This window comes from Micrasema longulum, unplaced genomic scaffold (genome assembly GCF_059751315.1).
Source record: "Micrasema longulum isolate JH-2025_06_02 unplaced genomic scaffold, ASM5975131v1 h1tg001361l, whole genome shotgun sequence".
Classification (NCBI taxonomy): domain Eukaryota; kingdom Metazoa; phylum Arthropoda; class Insecta; order Trichoptera; family Brachycentridae; genus Micrasema; species Micrasema longulum.
This window is the reverse complement of record NW_028278547.1, coordinates 96,852-118,524: the sequence shown is the minus strand read 5'-3', so window position 1 is coordinate 118,524 and position 21,673 is coordinate 96,852. Positions and strand designations below refer to the sequence as shown.

General features: G+C 32.3%; 1 protein-coding gene across 1 annotated transcript; it reads left to right on the top strand.

Annotated features, from left to right (window-relative positions):
* The first annotated feature begins 293 nt into the window (after positions 1–293).
* On the top strand, positions 294–21,435 carry LOC148275683 (cytochrome P450 4C1-like). The gene is made up of 11 exons (XM_088235352.1): positions 294–388; positions 573–787; positions 8,129–8,235; positions 11,608–11,698; positions 12,623–12,808; positions 12,934–13,003; positions 14,003–14,205; positions 17,648–17,799; positions 18,849–19,095; positions 20,443–20,622; positions 20,713–21,435. Exons 2-11 carry the CDS (start codon positions 595–597, stop codon positions 20,880–20,882), a joined length of 1,599 nt encoding a protein of 532 aa, XP_088091478.1. The 5' UTR covers positions 294–388; positions 573–594; the 3' UTR covers positions 20,883–21,435.
* The last annotated feature ends 238 nt before the right edge of the window (positions 21,436–21,673 follow it).

The following is a 21,673-nucleotide window of genomic DNA, read 5'->3' as shown; positions in this document are numbered from 1 at the left end:
AATTAACCAATATCTTTGATGATACCCCGTTCAACCGATTTCTTTCCAACTTTGTTCATGCTCTCCTGTAAAATTATGTCAACAGCAGATATAACATTTTTTAACATCACTGCCGACCTGTTCAGTTAGGTAACAAATAACGAGAAGGGAGGAAAGCCAAGGTCAAGGAGACAAGTCTCATATACGTAAAATAAACAGGTATTTTTGTTGTTTTGACGATGAATACTCGATCCTCTTTTCCTTATCCAAAATACTTTATTGTCGATAAAAAGATAAAAGATTTCCTAATGTTTTCAGTCCGTAAAAAATCTTTAACAAGACGAACGTTTCTTTACCATTAAATTAGTTTTGTTTTAATTATTATTTGTGAATGTTTTTTACTTACATGGTGGGCATTTTAAAATTTATTTGTAGCTTGTTTTTTCTTCACTTTGTTTGAAATGAGTAGATGATGAAACTTTGAAGTTCGTGTCATAAAACGGTTTACACAACTTCTGTTTCTGAAATTTAAAAAAAACTCACACACTTTTAAGAGCATATTCGATTAGCAGTATAAATTGTAATAATTTCAGAATCCAACGAAACAGCACCATAATGTTGCCTATATTTGAGGAGTTGATGTCATCAGTAGTGTTTAGGACATTTCTTCTGTTGCTGACAATTTGGTTCCTGAAGGTCATATGGGGTCGTCGTAAGCTTTATGAGCTGAGCTTTAAGCTCCCAGGACCCACATCCCTTCCTATCATTGGAAATGCTATCCAACTTCGCAGTTTCAACAAACACTATGGTAAATTTTACAATGTTTACAAATATTAATATTTGAAGCCAGCAAATTGTTATTGTGTATTGGTTTTTTTATTTACATAAAGACTGTACTTTTAACACATACATATATATATCTTTATAATAAATATTATAGGTCTAGAAATGCCCTTGTCAGGTTTTAATCAAAATGACCCTTCTTTTAGTGCTATAAGTGTACAAGTCGGTCATTTTCAGAAATTTGAAAAAAAATACATCCATATTATACAGTTTATTTGTCATCCTAAAAAAATGATAAAAAATGCATACACATTATGTATATTAGTATGTTTGTCATCCGTATTTCTAAATAGTGTTTTGGCATATTTTGAAGCAAGAAACGTCTGATTGATACGATTTTATCGCATAGATAAAACAAAAAGGTTTTTAGTAGTAAAAGAAATGTCTGCATCGATTTGGAGAATTTAAATTAAAAATTACATCAGAAACAAATACTCCCTTTTCTGTTATTTTGACTATTTTTGGCATAAGTACTTCTGACATTGACCCCCAGCCAGTTATTATATTCTATATTTTAAATGTTGATTTGAGAGCTTATTTTTAACCCAAATTTGCTGGTCTTCTAGTTGTAAATAATGTGAGACCATAACATTATAATAATAGTAATTAATTATTCATGATTGCCCTTCCCGCAGTTAGTGATGCATAGAGCACTGCATTGGAATCAGCATATCTTACGCGAAGTTAAGACGATAATTTTTACGATTGATGTGCAAGTTCGGGGACAATGAAGTATTTTATCAAATATTTTATGTCTATCTTACTAGGAATCGATGTAATAGTTAGCGCGTTTGCCTGCCATGCAAGAGGTCTCGGGTTCGATTACCGACATGGCTGACATGAAATATTTATTTAAAGTAGTGATTTCACACCATAATATTTTAAAGTCCCTGGGCTGGTACCTGAAGCTTAAGACAAATCATCTTACCTTTATGTAACAAAAATGATCAAGATACGCTGCGATTTGTGTACCATTGCAGAGTCCTATGCACCATTAGTTTTAGAAAGGGAATGATGATGACCAGGAATCGAACTCGCAAGCACGGTAGACGAATACGTCAACCATTAAACTACGAGGTGGATACATGTTCCTACTCGATTTCCCTTTATCTAAGAGTAGCTATCAAATAAAAATCACTCGTCATCTTTTTCACCTACATAACTGTATTCTTCACTCGCCAGAAACATAATTATATTTGAGTTACGCTGCGTTTGTGACTCAATGTAGTGTCCCATGTACCATCGGGTGCGGATTGAGTTACAATGATGAAGACCAAAAATTCCAACCAATAGCAGGTCAAATAGGCCTAGACTTATTTATTCCCTTTTCAAAAACGTAACATGGTATTTATTTTTTTATTTAATTTGTAAATTTTAACAAACTCCCCGAGGTGTTAAATTGAGAAGCTAAACATTTTGTCGTACCTAAAATATTTCTGATTTCAATATTCTTTAGCTTTGATACCATAATTTCCTTTCCGCACCGAATTGTGTTGAGAGCACTGAATTGGTATACAAACCGCAGAGTTTCTTGATGTTTTTTTTTGTAATATAAAGGCAAGGTATTCAGCCGTACGCTTCAAGTACCAGTCCAGAGACTATGAAAATATTTTAATTTTAAACCGCCTTTTTCAATAAATATTTTATGTCTACCAAATCGGGAATCGAACCCGAGACCTCTTACATGGTAAGCACAAGCAAATGCGCTTACTCTAAGAACATGAGGCCGGTTTTATGTTAGGGAACATACTATGTAATCTCTAAAACTCGAATGATTTCGCTCAGAGGCACTTCTGCTTTATCGTATTAAATCGTCCCGGACTGATTTTTCCTTAGGAGGGAGGATTTTAGTTGGAGACTCAGTAATGATTTTTCCATGACTTAAGTTGCTATTTTATCATTATTTTATGTTATTTTGTCTTCTCACATGCATTGATGTATTTTGTTTTATTTAATATGTAAATGTTTGCCTTTTACCCAGTTTCGGGGGACATTTTTAACGATTTGTAAATAACTCACTATTAGAAAATGGGAAACAAGTGGGTGTAGAGTAGGGTTTGAACCTCGAACCTCTGAACCTTGAATCCGAGATACTAGCTACGGGACCACAGACCGATTTTTTGCTGATGTTTTGCTGCTGTTTATTATTTGTCCCATCTTAACAAAGGACTAAAGTCCTGTGGAGTTGGAATTTGTCCCCGCAAATTAAATGCAAATGAGTGAATGGTTTTTGAATAAACGAATAAATTAATAATTATTAAAATTATTTTTACATCGAATTTATTATTTTGGCGTTATATCTTCTTAATTAAAAATGTATTAACAAAACATTTTTTTAACCCTTATTCCCCATTATTAAAAGATGTGTTCTGTATGTTTTATAAAATAATATATTATTTTATAAAACACTTTAATCGAGATTTTTTTACATTACACGTGGTTTTCATTCGAAAATAGAATTTTGTTTTACAGAGGTTATTCAATATATTTTTTGAACGAATTTAATAATTTACATAGAAATTATTCGGTTGATCTTGAGTTATTTTTAGCTGTATGATGTTACGGTGTTGTTTTCTTGTATTTTTTAACGTTTATTTGATTTTATAAGACAAAAAAATTTATTTTTCCCAGTTTAAAATATTAGTATATGTTATTCCGTCGGAGTTTCAACAATATATCTTTTCATAGCGTTAAGCGTGTTGAATTTTGTGCCAAAAAAATTGTATTTGAGGTCAATTTTACTGCATTACTTTTTTTTTAAAACTACAGCTGAAGCACACAAGACTTTTTGTAGAGATTTACAGCACTTTTGGTCAGTCGTCAGATTGTTAAAAGTGAAGATAAAAAACCCTCCAGTGCACCAAAAAAGTTTAAAAACTAAGATTTTAAAGCATTACTCGAAGACCCACGTCAGATGCAAAATGAAATTACACACAACAGAGGTGTCCATCGTTTAAAAGCTTTAAAGAACGTTGAGCAGAAAACGGCACAAGATCTTGTGCCAGTTCTTGCTTAGTTTTTTTAATAATAATTATTGTGCCAAATTTTGGGCTATTTTATTAGCTGTTAACATTGGGCTGTTTCTTGTACGTACCATGCGCAGTATGTACTCGTACATATATGTTTTCGACGACATTACAGATCATGGGCAGTTTGATATTTGACAGTTCACAAACCGAGCGTATATCTAGTGGCGAGTGGGGAGTGGCGACGCTGCTACTGACAACTAACAACATATTATTCTTTTTGCGATCAACAATCAACATAAAGCATAATCAGCATGGATCGTGAACATTTGCTGCTAGCCGCTTTTGCAGTATGCAGTCATTATTATTTATGTTGCGTGCTCGATAAAGATACAACAAAAAGAAGAAAGTACAACAGATAAGACCGACGATAAGTAAAATGACACAAGAAACAGCAAATAATACGTGTTGAAAGTTAAAGTTGACAGGCAGTAGTCAGATAAACGGTAAGGAAATCATGCGATTTTGCGATTTTAAAACGCTCTTTTTTTTTTGAATCTTGCTATTAAAAAAATGAAGTATTAGAAAAGGTATTTCTGATGAAAAATATACTTTAAAGTTTTGAATAAGTCCAATAAAATAACTAACCGTGCGGCAGAATACGTCTTTTATAATAAGGATTAAACTTTAACAGTAAAGTCGTTAATAAAAAAAAACAAAATTTTGGTTTACAAAAAAAAGCACAATAATTTTAAATCACAACAATACAATTTTATTCCATATTTAACTCGCTGAACCCGGTAATGCTTAGCTATTGCTAGATTAAAATAGTATGTATTGTGTGTATATTTTATGAATACAATCAATAGTATGATATCAATTTTTGTATTTAGTTCAAATTGGACACGTACATATTTATTTTTTGGTTATTTAATATAATCAAAAAGTTACAACATGTTAACAAAAAAGAAATACTTAAAAAAGCAAAAGTACAGAAACAAAAAAGGAAACGAAATACCACACCAAAAAAGAAGCAACCTCCTGTGCTTGCTGTGGGATTACAATATTAGTAATTTATGTACAAAATAAACATATATTTAAAAAAAATTATGAAGGCATATAAAACATTTTTTTATAAATAATTGCATGTACATATGCATGCAAATGCCTATTCGTGCACACGCATGTATAAATATCCACACATTAACACACACACGCAAACTCACTCACACGCTCATACACATTCACCCACATTCATACATACTATAACATGGAGAAAAAAAACTTAAAATGAGTTTTTCAAGTTACTTGAGTATTGTAAAAAAATACATTGAAAAAAAAACATATTTCCTTCATTTTAAAATAAAAAACTTAAATATGATTTAAATGTTGAAAAGCAACATTTAATTAAAGAGGTTGATAAACATTTATTTTCGCCTTAGTTTTAATTTTGTAAAGACAGCGATAATTTTTTATTTCGCCAGCCAAATTTTTATAGAAATTTAATTCCTGATAAACATAACTTTTTTCAAAATGTTAAGTATTAAACTTTGTATATACATTGTTAAATATACATTATTATTTTTGTGTTTTGGATTACATAAATTGTGAGGGTATGTGGTGACATGAAATTTAGATAAATGGGTATTTAAACATAATTTTCTTGTTTTTGTCTTGCAGATACCTTCCTACCTTTTGTTAGTATGGACAAAATCGACGTTTCGTTGTCCCGTTTACTGCATCTCAAAACTGAACTGAGTATCAGAATATTTTTTTTAGAATCGGTACGTTTTTCAAAAATAGTTATATTTGTATGTCGTGCGTCTTAAGACAGAAGATAAAACTGTGTTTTTTTACGGGATAATTCTAGTTCCCATAATAACCATTTTTTTTCAAAAAAAGAAACAATGTTAACACGCCAATGGTAAATATCTAAAGTGTGTAAAAAAAAACAATGCGCTAGTGCCATAATCCAGAGATAAAATAAAAATATAATGTATGAAGAAAAGTCAGACCGCGTTTCTCTTTAAAATTAAACATTATTAAGTATACTTTCAAAACTTTACTTTATAATATTTTTATGTAATCGTAAAAACTGGTTCAGTGTTCTTAAATTAAACCATCCACCTATTAATACACAAAGACGCACCCGGAAACCTCTAAAATTATGACACTCAACTCATGCCTAAATGTTCAGTCGTGCCCTACGTGAAACTTAGTCGTTCTTTAACCGCCAGCTGGGTTTTGACGTGAGCTTGACACTTAATTCCAAACGAAAATGCATGGTCGTGTCGTGATAGCGTATCAAAACTGTTCGGATAAACGTAAAAAAGATAATATAACTTTTCATTTGTAAGTAGGTACTTGTTATGATTAAATTCCAGAACTTAAAATAATTCATTTTCGAATTTATAATTTAAATGGTACCTAAGTATTTAATTATGGTTAAACTCCAAAGCTTTAAATAATCAATTTTCAAATGTGGAATTATTTTTAGAAATATCAAACTCTGCTCATTAACTTTATTTAGGAATGCGATTTTCAAAAATGTATCAAATGTCAGGGAATACTTTAATACGGTAAAAATTATAAGGAATTTAAGGAAATAATAAATTTAAGATTTTAAAGGCTATAAATATGCTTATGGCAAAGATCTACATTTTGATGAAAACCGCATGTAAATTGGTCTAGTAGTTATTCAGTCTATCAACGATACACATACTAATATTGCCTTTTGTAAATATAGATAGAAAAAAATATGGATTATGCATTTGGCATAGCGTTCCTTTTTTGAACTACCTAAAAAAAATATTTCCAACCCTTTTTCACGGAATCATGTTTTTTGTCCTTTTTTACGAAAAAACTTTTATCGCAAATATTTCATTTTTACAATATATTCTTCGCAATATTTTAATGCTGTCGAATGGCCGATAACCATGAATATTAAAATTCTGCAAAAACGAGTTCTTGAAATGGAATATTTTCAACAAAAATATTTTTACTAAAAAAAGACTAAAAATATAATGCCAAAAAAAAGGTTTGATCTAAATGATTTTAACTGTTTCTTTGACGATTATTTATTGAAATCATGAATTTACCTCGAATTCGAGAAAAATGCTACATTTCTTTTCTAAATGTAAATGCTTGCATTTCTTTAAGAAATAAGAGAATTTAAGATTTTATTTTTTTTACTTTTATCTCCAATTCATCGTATTCAAAATCATTTGAACATATTTTATTTAGGTACTTGTCTTTATATGAATCCCATTGAAGTTTTTCATCTTAATTACAAGAGGCTTAATCTGCATGAGAATCTCCAAAACGGCATCCTTTGGAAATACTGAAGCGTCAGACTGATTACCTTACTTTCATTTAGCAGATGTTTGGCACATACTGCATTTAATGCCTTATGCACCACTTAATTGATTTGTAGCTTTATCATTTTGTAATATTTGTTTTATGTTTGTATTAAAAGTAATATATAAACATTAACTTAAATAACTGTGTATTTTATTTTATTTGGGAAATCAACATATATATTTATAGTAAACAAAAAGATATAGTGTATAAACTCAAAACTAATAACAGATTTCCACAAAATATACCAAGTTAGTAAAGAAATTAAATTACATATTAAATTAATACATATTTTATTTTTATTTTTTATTTTATTTATTTTTGTAAATTACGTCACAGAACACCGAGGCTTGAGAAAAATCTAATTGAATTTTTTGTGTTCTCACCGGGAATCGAACCCAGAACCTTCCGTGCGTAAGTCAAGCGTCTTGACCACTACACCACGGAGGCCACCATAAGTTTATACGTATAAAAATTTTATTTTCATGTACTCGTAAATATTTTTCAATAATCAAAAAAAAATTATTTTTTTAAGAACCGTAAGTTATTGTAAATTGGGTGGGATTAGGACAAGTATGCTTGAAGAGAGGATAAGGAGGGGAAAGGAGATGTACATATTTATTATCATAACGTCTACTTAGTTACATAATGCATTTTTAGTGTAAATTTTAAATCTGACAGAGTGATGTTTGTGTAATCTATGTCTTTAAATTTATTAATTCAATACATCAAGTCGGTTTTGAAAAAAATTACACGATTGCTGTTGTATGCATACAATAAAGAGGAATCAAAATTTATAATGATATACATTTTATAAATAAAATATTTAGTTTAATTCTTTGTTATCTTTTTTTTATGTAGAGTCTCTAAATGCAATATTATTTTACATTGATATTTATTCTAATAAATTATTTACTACTAATACCTAATTTGTTTAAAAATGAGCATCATATCTGATTTAAAACATTTTTCTTTTATTACAGAAATGATAATTTGTCTCGAAGAACTCAGAAAACGTTACGGAGATTTTTGTAGAGTTTGGATGGGGCCAGAAATATGTGTCGTCGTATCTGATGCCGAAGATTTTGAGGTAAAATAAAGATAAACTAATCCACATATCAAATTAAAAAAATGTAAGTACTTGAATTCATGTAGACAAGTAATCTCATAATAGTCCGCTCCTTGGTTAGTGCATACGGTGTCCAAAAAAAGCCTCCAGGCATCTCTGTTGGATGTCAGTTCCTGGCTGCGCACTCTCCCAAGTCAGGTTCTGGATGACCAGTCAGCAGCGGACGTCCCGGGACATAGAAAACCTAATGCCTTGTAAAGTACGCAAGCGTGGTTGAGGCTTTACTTGCGAGATCAAACCACTGCCCACCTAAGATTCTTCTTAGACATATATTCTCAAAACTCAGTATTTTTTTCTGTTTTGGGCTTAAGTGAATGGGGTGCTACGATTTGTATTCGTTAAAGAGGATAGGTTTTATTCAGGTGTTATATAGGTGGCATTTGGATTTCACTCAGTAAATATCTGATTCGCAGGCAACGTTCATACTATAGAAGGAGGCGCCTTCTATTCCTGGCCACGCTTCCAGCTATTTTTGAACGCTGCCATTTTCCGTAGCATATTCACTCAAGTATTTGAAATTCTCGACCCTTTTCATAATTTGGTTTGATAAAGTCAGGGGATTTTAAGTATCAATACGTGAAATGTTAAACAGTTGATGGGTTTTTCGCAATATCATTTTTTAAACACACGCGTGCAGAGTACCTATTTAGCCTATCTACACTGACTTTGAAACCCCCAACTGAGTGATCAATTATGACTGCATCATCGGCATACTCTAGGTCGCAGAGTTTTCGGGAGGAGGAGGTGGACATTCATCGATCTAGTGGAATCGACTTTTTTCAAATGAAGTCCACAAGGAATATAAAAAGAAACGGTGCAAGGACGCAACCTAGACGAACTCCGGTGGTGACCTTAAACCAATTTGTGACAACATTGTTTATTCTGATTGTGCATTCGCTATTTGAGTTAAGGGTTTTGATCAGCTCGACTAGTTTTATAGGTCCTTCTTATATGCTTCTAATATTTTCCAGAGTGTAAGCCTGTGCGGATTATCAAATGCTTAATCGTAATCTACTAAGCACATAGCCAAGGAACTATTTATGTTTTCTCCTATAGAATAAAGCGTATGTTGTGGATATGATCCGTGCATGATCTACCAAGGCTGCTATTCTAAACGCTCTCGCGGCTGTGGAAAACGCTTTAATAGCGCATATTTACGTACTAAATACGAGATATAAAAGCTTTTTACGGCTCCGAGAGTGTACAGAATAGCAGTTCAGGCAAAAAACCCATCCGGTTCTCCATAAATACTCGCATAATAGATCCACGAACTTTTTGCAGTATTATACTATATACAAGTACTTTTCTGGTACCCTTCCTCGTGATAGTTGTCACAGTTTAATTGATCAGCTTTTATGTGTAATGCCGTGATCTCCCCGTTTCCTCGATCTTTCGGGCACGTCTCTTGTTCTCATACCTTAGTCATTAGATGGTGGAAAGGGCCAATAATGCCAATGGTATTGTTTTTAAAAAACTGGGTGTAAATCGTCAACTCCTGGTGCCGTTCCGCTTTTCAAATTAGACACGGCCATTTTAATTTCTTAGTTCACAGAATGCTTGATACAGCCTTTATGGAAATATCGAGGGTGGAAGAAGGAGGGAGAAATTAAGTACTTTCTGAAAATAATCATGCCATATTTCCTTTACGCGGTCTGTGTCTGATTCGATAAGAGTTTCTTATGGCTCCTGGAGTGACCGAACGCTTACTACAGATTTTAGGCGTGATTCGAAAAAAAATCGTGTGTCATTTCTTTTAGCAGCTTGTTTCGCGGTTGCGAATAACGAGGCTAGATGATAGCGTTTATCTAGTCTTGCAGAACGTTTAACTAAACTGTCCTAGTGCCTCAAATCATTTCGATGGGTGTCCATTTGGTTAGGATTATCTTCATTATCTCTGTGCTTGGAAAATTTCGTCGCAATCCACTGTTTTTTCCCATACAAAATCTGAAATCCAGGCCTCTTCTCCTGTTTGGGTCCGAGAATGGAGTTAGTAGAATATAGCGGAATAAACACGTGCTTTTTTGCAAGATTTTTACAGTCCGCTTCAATAAGGTCTTTAGTGGGGGGTCGGTCGTCAATCAGCCGATGATACATTATTTGGCACAACGTTTTTAGATTTCATTTTAAAAACTTCAAAATAATAGTTTAGTTCGAACTCTCCTTTTTCAATTTTGACTAATTGTTTGTCCTCAACTTTTACTTTCACACATTTAAATCGAGAAAATACAATTTAATATAATACTTTAAAAAAACTAAATGTAGGAACTTTTAAATGTCTGCTTTTTTATTTGTTTTTTTTTTTACGGTTTTTTTTTACGGTCGTTTATTTCATAATGTTCTTTGTTAGTTTTCATTCAATTTGTATATTCTATAAATAAAAAAATACAACCAACAAAAATGTATTAAGCCTTGAAAATTAATGCGCGTACAGATCTTGGTTCAAATATATGTTGAAAAATAAGACGTGTTTTATGTTTTTGGAATTAGACCACATATTTCGTCTAATTTGTGTATTTACTACACAATCTTTATTTAACTAAATTTTTTTTAAAACCATTTATTGACTAATATAATACTGGCTTTGTGCTTATTTTCAGTTGGAGTTATTATTATAAGTTATTACTATTATCTTACAATTCTTTTTTTTTAGGTGTGATTTACTTAATACCATATTCATTAGGTATCCTTGTTTTGAAACAGTACTTGGTACTATAAATCCTTAACAATATTTCTTTTGTCATTAGTTTTAAAGTAAGATTGAAAGATTATCAATATTAAGGTGATGAGAAAAAAAACACTACTTCAAAGGATCAGCAGCGCACATACTTCAGTTATAATAAATAATATTAATGTAGATCTGTTGCAACAGAGAGAAAACATTTTTGAGAAGGGGGTATGAAGGTCTAGCCATTTACAGGGCTTATGACCTGTCGTCGGCTGGTTAAAGTGGCCACTTTACACACTGTGCAACATTCACCATTCTGCCTATGATTAAACATTCGCATTTCCTCAACAAAAGAGCTGAAAAGTTTATCATAGGGGTGAGATTCATGCGGCTGGACCAATTTACCTACAAGGCAACGCCTGAAAACAATTTTAAATTTTTTATACTTATTCACCTACACCAGCCAACGACAAGTCATACGCTCTGTAAATGCCTAGACTTCCATATTCCCTTCTAAAAAAAAATTCTCACTGTTGCAAAAAATTTAGATCTGAAAAACCCTCTAGGAAAGAAATTTAGCCAGTCTGCTAACATTTAGACAACAATTAAGAATGAAAAAAAATAAAGCATTGATTATTTTTATGCATCCTTGAAATCCTGTTTTCCAGTGTGTTCTTATGAGTAAAGCTACATCGTGGAAAGGAGCACCTTATGATGTCATTAAAACTGCTATGGATGGGGGATTACTGACCTTATCTGGTAAGGCAATCCTTTAATTAAAATAAAATTGCATTAACACAAGCAAGTAGGTAGTTATTGTATTTGAATATTTAAGAAAAACGCCATCTTTTTTTTTTTTTCAAACGTTATCTCATATTTTCCCTCTGGATTATAACACTAAATATAGAGAACAATTGTTTACACACTGTAAATATTTACGATCGACGTGTTTCTATTGTTTTGCTTTTTTGATATATTGTTTCTAATGGGAGCCAAAAACCCATAAAAGCGCCCAAATTTATCTGCCGTCTTCGGCTGTACAATGTACAAATATGATATATAATTTTGAATAATAGAAATTTTCATTTCTATGCTCTTTCTAAGAAAAAGACAAAATTGGTTAAGTTTTGTGGTTCGGAAAACGGGAAAATGTAACTCCGATTTTGTGGATTTTAGCTAGGCATAATCAATCTGACGTGTAGTTGTCTTTTTCGTAAAAAATTGGGAAAGCCTATGTGAGAAAGTGACTTTTCCACGGCATTTCCTATTTACAAGCCTATAATAATGTATTAGTGCCTATTGGTACGAAATAAAAATTCGAGTTTTCTTTGTGTTATTAGGCACACTAGATGTCTACGAAAATCACACATGACACAATTTATTGATTATTTGAAAACGTTCTGTCATGCACTCATGCACAAAGTTAATTATATATTTTAAATGACTTTTCTACTGAAATAGGGAACTCTCAGCGGTACTCCATAAAAGGTGTAAATTGTTTGCGGAATTCTTGTCTTTTAGAGGTGGTGTAGGTTGGAAAATATATTTTGTTATGGGAGTCTTTGCTTTAATATTTGAAATACAAGGTCTTGATTTCACTGTGGTTGTTTGAAAACCACGGAACGCTTTAATTCAGAAAAACCACTTTTAGTTGGTAATAATTAATAATACTATTTATTTAAGGGAACACGTGGAAGCGTCATCGCAACGTCATCAACCCAGCTTACGCTATGAAGACTATTAAAAGCTATATGCCAATCCATAATAAATATAGTAAATTTTTCGTAAAGAGCTTGGAAGCAGTATGCGACAAGGGATTACAAGATATAGCAGTTTATTCTCTGAGATATTGGGCAGACACCATTTGTCGTAAGTTCAACAAGATAAAGTAGAATCTATTCAAGCTACGAGTATAATATACGAGATAGTCGGTATTGAAAAATGTTTCAATAAATCTTTACAGGTTTGTTCTTAATTATTATATATATTTTTAGATAGTTTGTTTGAATGGGAACCAGAATTTTATAAAGGCGACAACGATTTGCTTCTTCTTATGACACCACGGTAAGATTTATTTTAATTGGATAAGTATAAAAAAAAACATTCTTGAGTATAATCTTAACATGGTTGACAATATTCTTGGTCGTCTTTCACTTATTTTTTTAAAAAATTAATTACAATGATAAAGCTCAGTGGTACGGGAAATTGGATACTGAAAATGTTTTTTTACACACGGTAAAAATTAGAGCATTTAGTTGCAAGGCGAAGTTTCCCGAAAACGTACAAAAAAAATATTAAAACTGGCTTTTATAAAATTAAACTACTTTGAAACGTCACAAGTACTTGTGAACAATAACCGTTCGATTGTAACGTTATGTGTTGTGATAGATTTCCGATTTTCGGGTAGTTATGTTTTTCAACGTCAAGTGTATTTTAACATGTTAAGGATTAAACTTTTAAATTGCAACCCAACTCACCGACGACGACTCGTGACGTCACAGGAGGAAAAATTTCGAAATTACAAAACTACGAAAAATCATAGACATACACAAAAATAGTTTAAAAAAAATGATTTAGTTTGATAGTCCATTAAAACTCGGTTTAAAAAAATCTGAACTTCCTCATTGTAAAATACACTGCTTAGTGAAAAATTTCATTCTTCTTTTCGGTATAATCTTTTGTTTTTTTGTTCAATCATCAATCCTTAATAGTCTTTTAATCATTCGTTCAAACTTTTATTTTATTTTTCTAATTACTTTTATTTTTCTTTGTTTGATCAAGTACTAAAGGAGATTTGTGGATTACGGACGAACTCTCAGAACATTCCCTGTGTATTTTCGAAACGCTTACAAAAATTTCAAGTTTATCGTATTCCAAAAAAATTATGCTGATATCGATAGCATTATTCAATAAATGGTAAATAAATTATAAAAAGCCAACACGCGACGTACTTTTGGATCAATTTTAAAATTCAGCTCCGAACCCAGATTAAACGGAATTATTTCCATCCATCAAATATAATAATTTGAATTATTGAAAGACATGTACATTAATTTATTTCAGATCTTGCAAAATGATATATGAACGAATTTGCAAAGTGTGGTTGCAACCATCTCTGATATATTCACTCACAGAAAATGGAAAAATATTCAACTCATATAAGGAAGAATATCATAATTTTTTCTATGGAAATATAAAAAGAAAAGTTAATGAATATTTAAACTTAAGAACTGCTTCAGGTGGTAAAGCTACGACACAAGAGGAATGTGAGTATTTTGTTGATTTTGTAATTAAAAAAAAAAAACATTTTCATATTAAACTCAAACAATATTGAGTCTACTGATTTATTTCTGTAAAACTAAAATAAAAATCGAACAGTTGTTCCGCCCTGCTTAGGAAGATTAAATTGACTGAAGGTCGTTAAAGCGCACCTCTTGGCTAAAGAACTTGCGTGACTGGTTCCATTGCTGCACCCAGTACTTGTTCAGGGCAGCTGTCAACAATGTGAGAATTCCTGCGATGATTTTCAACCTTCACTAAGGCGAGGAAAGTTAAGAAGAAGACACTTCTTGGATACAGTTATACAATTCTAGGCACTTAAGTGATTTAAACTTACAACACAAGAAATCAAACACTGATAAACAAAACACCAAATCAATCAATACTTAAGTAATTGATAAATTGTTCAGCAATATTTTGAGTTTGTCCAAATTTTTGTAGACAAGGACTGGATTCAACTTCCTGAGGAGCTGTTTACATTAACATATTACAACAGAGATGAAGAACATTTAAGATAAGGCAACTTAAACCAGCCATTGACAGGTCATCAGCCCTGTAGATGCCTAGACTTCTATATTACCTTATCTTAAATGTTCGTCATCTCTGTTGTAATATGTTAATGTCCCAGGGATTCGAATCCAGTCCTTGTCTATAAAATTTTTGACAAACTCAAAATATTGTTGATAAATTCACCTGGTCTATGAAGAAGTATAGAAATAGAAAAAAATAACATTTTCAGGCGTTGCCTAGTATGTAGGTGAACTAATTCAATTAGACAAATCTCACCCGCATAAATAAAGGTTTCAGCTCTTTAACTTCACAATCATCAACCGATGAAAGAATTGAAGGAATATAGATGTTCAAATAAGGGCTGAATGGTGAGTGTTACACAGTGTGTAAAGTGGCCACTTAAACCAGCTATTGACAGGTCATAAGCCCTGTAGATGCCTAGACTTCTATATTACCTTATCTTAAATGTTATTCATCTCTGTTGTAATATGTTAATGATAAATTGCTAATTATTTTCACAAAACGTATTACATAAAAGCTTACTTTTTAAAATTTAAAACTAATATGATAATATGATGTTCAACAAAATAAACGCTATGTTAATAAATGAACAAGGGTATAAGTATAAGATGCATTTAATATTTAAAACTTTGTGGTTATTCATTTTCCTAAAATAAATAAAACAACTTTGTTTTTAACCACTAATTTATTTTTTTCACCGACCGGTTTCAAGTTTCAAAGCAAACAAGCTTCTTCGTCAAGGTTTACATAGCTAATTAACTAACGTAACGTAAGTTACGTAAACATTGACAAAGAAGCTTGTTTGCTTTGAAACTGGTCGGTAGAAAAAAAAATAGTGGTTAAGAACAAAGTTGTTTTATTTATTTTATTATAAGAGTATAACAACTTATTAAGTCCGTATAAAGTCCTTAAGTGGTTATATACTAATATTTACTAACATTAGTTTAAATATTTGACCACAAAGCTGATAATAAACATAATCAATAGTACTCGTATAACAACGAATGTATTTTGTGCAAAATCACTCAAATAAATTTTATATGCCGACCGGTTTAGAAACGTGATGTTGCATTGTCAAGTATTATAAAAAACTAAAACAAAAGAAATATTTTGAATTTTGTCAAATAACAAATAGATCAAATAACATTTCGAGTTTATCGAAATGTTTGTAGACAAAAGACTGGATTTTACTGGGTAGGAAAAAATAATATTTATAAATTACAGAAAGAACACGGGATAAGTAGTAGGTAATAGATAGAATTATTTTTTCGGTATTTTAACTATGTTAATTGAGGAAGATTATTTTAATTTTTAATTTTGTTTTTCATTGTTATGGGAAAATTTTACTAACATGACTGAATTTTCAATTTATCATTTTTTTTTCCATTTAAGCCTCTATTATAAATTCATATGTGGGATATTGAATTCATTATTATTATCAAAAGTGTGATATCAATTTACTTGGGTGTACTTTTTACTGCCTCAAGTTGATTGCACGCTTCGCTGAGATCGCCACCCTCACTGCTACATCACTAGCATCAAAGTACAAGACTCACTGTTCATTACAAATTCTTATGCAAAAAAATCTTTCAGCAAATCAAAACTGCACCTGTACTTAAACCACCACTGAACTACTTTGTGCCTTTCTTTACTTAAGACTCAAGCGCTGTCGATATTGGTAAAAAAAAATGCTAAATGACTCGGAACACGCAATCACCTACTTCTCTAGTGAGCTCACTGCATCTGTGAGGTTTCCAATATCTAGACCCATGAAATCCCTGGGGATGGACCTTATAGGACCCTACCTCTCTTTCTTCGAAAGAACATGTACAATATTGTACAATACTATATACTCTCCGTAATTAATAATTTAACTAAGTTTATATGGGTTCCCACTTCTCAAAGCCACTTCTATCACTATGATTCCGTTACTCGAAGACAGAATTGTTCTACTTTATTCAGTTTCCAGAATACTAAAGGTGGAGTTTGAGGACTTCGCCGAATCGTCTGGCATATGCGACCTTTCTTATGACGCTCGCTATCACCCTCGCTTTATTTCAGATTTAAAGGTGCCTTATATGTGCTCTTTAATGCCAACTCTTAGAACCTGGAACTAGTAATCTCACCTAAGACCCACTCTCGCATTACACTGTTTCTTTACGACAAATGGAACAACTCTTTGAAGAGGTGTCGGCGGCCCTTTTTAAATGTTTTTAAGCAAAACTCAGAACTCTATAACTTCTGACGCGACACGCGACGTAAGGAATGTTCCTTATACGTTGGTTGTATGGAAACGTTTTGTGTTTTCTGATGCATAGTGCTACATCTTAGGTAAACTTTGTCTGTAAAATTAGGTAAATTGTCACGTTACAAAAAAGGTATCTATATAACGTGATAATTCCATAATCTATAAGTTGTCTGGCATGTCAGGAAAGTCTCTCAGACGCTATCACGTCAAATACATTTTTAAGCATAACTAAACCAACGGCCTTCCCATTGTATCGCACTTTATCTATTCCGGTGTACATAAACCCCAATGTTGTGCTGCAAGGTTGCTCTGAGAACTTATGTCGGTTTCAAATCGACCCTATCTGTCTATTATTGGTGTGATTGTCTCTGGATGAGTTTTGTTATTTTGTAAACCAATTTGTGTTCAGGCAGCGTAAGAACCACGATGATATAGCTCTAGGCCCCTGAACGGGTGATTTTAACTGATTTTCTACCGATGATATCATGTAGTCTGCATGTGCAAGAAGACGTCTAAATAAGTTTTGATGCAAAATAGAAACTAACATTTATTTTAAAAATCATTATTGCATTATGGAACCAATTATTAAATATTGTTTAATGTAAATTAATTGAAAATTGTGACAATTATAAACGTATTTCACATTTTAGTGCTTGAAGAACCGCTTTTTGGATTTGAAGATGAAGAGATAAACAAGAAAGGAAAACGTCTTACAGTATTCGGTGCTCTAAGTGAAGCCGTACTTGAGGGTAATTTTACGATAGACGAGGTCTGCGCGGAATTCAGCAATACAATTAATCCAGTAAGTGCGATTATTGCATGACATCACTAAATAATTTCGTAGGATGACGAATAAAACAATACTTTTTACGCAAAACTTGACATTATTCATCAACATAGTCTTCTTCGAGAAAGATTTATTCATTCCAAAGTCTCTTTAAGATTTCAATGTCTTATTTGTAGAACGATTTATCGTTGGCCTCAAAACAGGCTTTAGTTTCAGCAATCACACACTTCATTGGAGCCGAATTTCTTTTCCTGGAGCACCTTTTTGAGGTCTGTGAACAGCCAAAGGTGCCGAAGGAATTTTAAATTCAACTTGTGTAATTTTGCCATCTTTACTATCAATTTGTGACACGGTGTATTGTCTTGGTGAAAAGGACGTTTTTTCTTCTTGAGAAGACTACTGGATTCTCTTTTTTCCTCTTCAGTTCCTTACTTCCAGCATAGTTATATCTGCGCTGATGCAGTCCATCCATCGCATTTTGGGTCTTCCTGGTCTTCTTCGTCCTTGTGGCACAGAAAAAGTTGATCGTTTTAGGGGGTTTTCGTCGTCCATTCTAATTATATGGCTAGCCCACCTCAAACGTTCCACCTTGACAGAGTTAATTACATCGGGCGCTCACATAGTTTCTTTCAAATCAGCCATATTTTTTATCAAAAAATCATCATCATTCCCCTTTCCACATTCAGTGGCGCATAGGGCGCTGCATCTGTGAACCGATTTCAGCATAGTTCTATCATATGTTACATGAAAGCGAACAATCTTACGCCTTAGATAGCAGTCTAGGAACAATAAAATATTGTATTAAAAAAAACCCTTAAAACCAATGTTTCACCCTGCCAGGAATCGAAAACCCCAGAACTTCAAGAATGGAAGTTAAACGCATTAACAAACATGCGTCCAGGGTTCTGGTTATATTTTTCACAGAGAACTGTATACTTTATCCCCATGGAAGGAGAAATTAAAAAAATACTCAAAAGTAATGAATTGCGTAAATGGCTGTCTAATAAACTCACCAATTTATTTATTTTATAGTTGGTATGTACTTATATTAGTATTTTTTAAAGGGAATGGACGCTGGATATAGTCAACTCGGTTCTTTGTTGCTGAATTTGGCCATGAACAAGAAGTGTCAGGATCGTCTTTGGGAGGAGATAAAGGAAAACTTATACGACGACATCGATGCTGACGTTACTATGGAGATGCTGTCCAGGTTCCCTTATTTAGACATGTGTATGAAAGAAGCGATGAGGCTTTTCCCTACTGGGCCTGTTCAGTTGAGAAAACTGAAATCAGACTTTTTCTTAAAAAGCAGTAAGTAAAATTATTTGATATTTTTCCTAGTACTTTTTCTGAATTATTATTTTAATAGTCATCATCATCACATTTTCGCTTCCTAGTTGGAGCATATGGTGCCCACAAAGAGCCATCAGACATCTATGTCATCTGTTAGCTCATGTGCATCCTTCCGAGTCAGGTACGCGTCCCGTAGTTCAGAGATGGACTGCTGACGAAAAGTCAGTAGCGGACGTCCTGGACGCGACGTCGAGAACCTGACGACTTGTAAAGTAGGCAAGCGTGGTTAAGGCTCTCAAGGGTGCTATTATGAATCTTATCTACCCCCCAGAGAGCTCTTAATTTGTGGATTTATATTTTTTTCATGCGACTACACTTTGCTTTATATACGTAAAACCGAACATGATGTTATTCAAATAGAACGTTATTGGAACCTTAAACATTACCCAAAACACTTTATTATGTTGATTTTACCACACCGTATTCGTTTTTTTAATTCCATTTTTAAATACTTTTATAAATCATTTAACGTGTAATCATCCGTGTTGCACTATATGAAGCAAAGTGTAGTCGTGTGCAAAAAATAAAAATGCCTAACTTAACCACACTCTAAGACTCTAGGGGATAGAAAAGATTCAAAATACCTCCCTAGGAGGCATCCGGAGTATATGGCCTAGGCAGCCGTGTCGCCTCCGCTTGAAGACAGTTTTTTAATTTATTTATTTTTAATTTTATTATTAATAAAACATATAATACAAAAAGTACCTATTATACTTCCAGGAGTTATTACTAATAGGAGTTAACTCATTTGGGACCGTACATAAGAAAAAACATTTTTTGACAATACTTACATAATATCATACAAATTAATACATCCAAAATAAAAAGAAAACATTATTGTATAAGAAACACAAAACACCATCTTATATAAACTACATTAATAATTATCACTATCAAAAAGATTTAAGAAATATTTTTTATTTGCGACACTTCTGGAATTTTTATTCAATTTTTCGTGTCTCGTTGTCTCTGAAGTTAGCTGGGTACATTCGAAATTCTCTGAAACGTCTATTCTCAAAGTATTTTCCTGTTTGGACTCTAATGAGTTGCCATGATTCGCATTCGTAGAGGATAATAGGCGTAATATAGGCGGCATTTGATTTTCACTGAGTAAATATCCGGTCTCCACACAGGCTTCATACTGTTGAATGCGACGCTTGCTATTCCCAGCTGCACCCCAGCTCTTTTTTAAAGCTATCATTTTCCGTAACATACTATTTACGTAGTAAGATACATATTGATATTTTCACGTTTTTAAAAAATAATTTATTTCATTGACGATTCATTGATATATTTATTTTGCAGAGAACATAACACTTCCTAAAGATAGCTCGATTATCCTGAATATTCAAATGCTACACCAAAACACCAAGTATTGGACAAATCCAAAATCCTTTATACCTGAAAGGTTCCTTCCCGAAGAATCAGCAAAAAGGCCTCATTTTTCTTACCTTCCTTTCAGCGCTGGACAAAGAAATTGCGTCGGTAAGAATGAATTATTATCAGTTTTATTGAATAATTATATTTGAAATTTAAGGTGCAAGTTTAATGAAACAATCAATTGTCTGTTTTTAGGTCAGCAATTCGGAATTCACGCCCTAAAAACGGCTGCCATATATATTTTCAGAAACTACGAGTTACATTCAGACCTCAAAACAGAAACCCTTCCTTTGAAGGCCGATATTTCAATAAGAACAGCTCTAGAACATACCATTTCTGTAACAAGGAGGAATAGAAATGATTGACTAAGTAAAATAGTTATAAAAAATAAGTATCATAAATAAATGTAAGAAATACGATAGGACTTTTCGTTGTGTCAAATATATTCCAGAACCGTCAAGGAAACTGAAGTCCCCAGATGCGGTGTGTAGTATGTGGTGAGCAAGCTCTGTCAAATGTATTATTGAAAGAACAATTACCTACTCAATTAAAATAGATTAGGTACTATTTATGTTTACGTATTCACCATAGAATATAAAAAAAGGCCAAATTCGATTTTAAAGATAATTTATATAATCGAAATACATTAATCAAATACACAAAAATATGTTATTTTCTGTCAACGGTGCGATTATTTTATGTACGTTTAAAATATTGTCTACGAGTACTGATATTTTTCTTTTCAGCGATAATATAATGATGCTAGATTTCAAATAGAGATTTTAAGTACAGTGCGTCAAATGATCACTTAAACCAGCGATCGAGAAGAGCTCATTAAATATGTGAATTCACTTTTCTTTTTTAAAAATATTCATTGCTTAAGATATTAAATTGTCTTCATTAAATTTTAAGACTAAATATTTTTTTGTTTCAAAATATCATATGTATTTATAGACATAAATATACAAATAAAAAATATATGTAGATGTAATTATTACAAATCATTTTTTAATAGGTTAGAAGAGGCTCTCTCCATTTATATTTTGATTATTAAAATAATTATGTAACGAGGAAGTAAAATTCTACGGCATGCGTCTGTATAATATGTACATAGTTACATATATATTATTCTCTGTTATGGTCACGATCGTCACCG

Bases quoted from the DNA above. Each gene is read 5' to 3' on its own strand.
- LOC148275683 (XM_088235352.1), top strand. From the start codon at position 595: ATGTTGCCTATATTTGAGGAGTTGATGTCATCAGTAGTGTTTAGGACA. The intron at 788-8,128 runs GTAAATTTTACA...CTTTTATTACAG, and splicing joins CAGTTTCAACAAACACTATG to AAATGATAATTTGTCTCGAA. The intron at 13,004-14,002 runs GTAAGATTTATT...AATTTATTTCAG, and splicing joins CTTCTTCTTATGACACCACG to ATCTTGCAAAATGATATATG.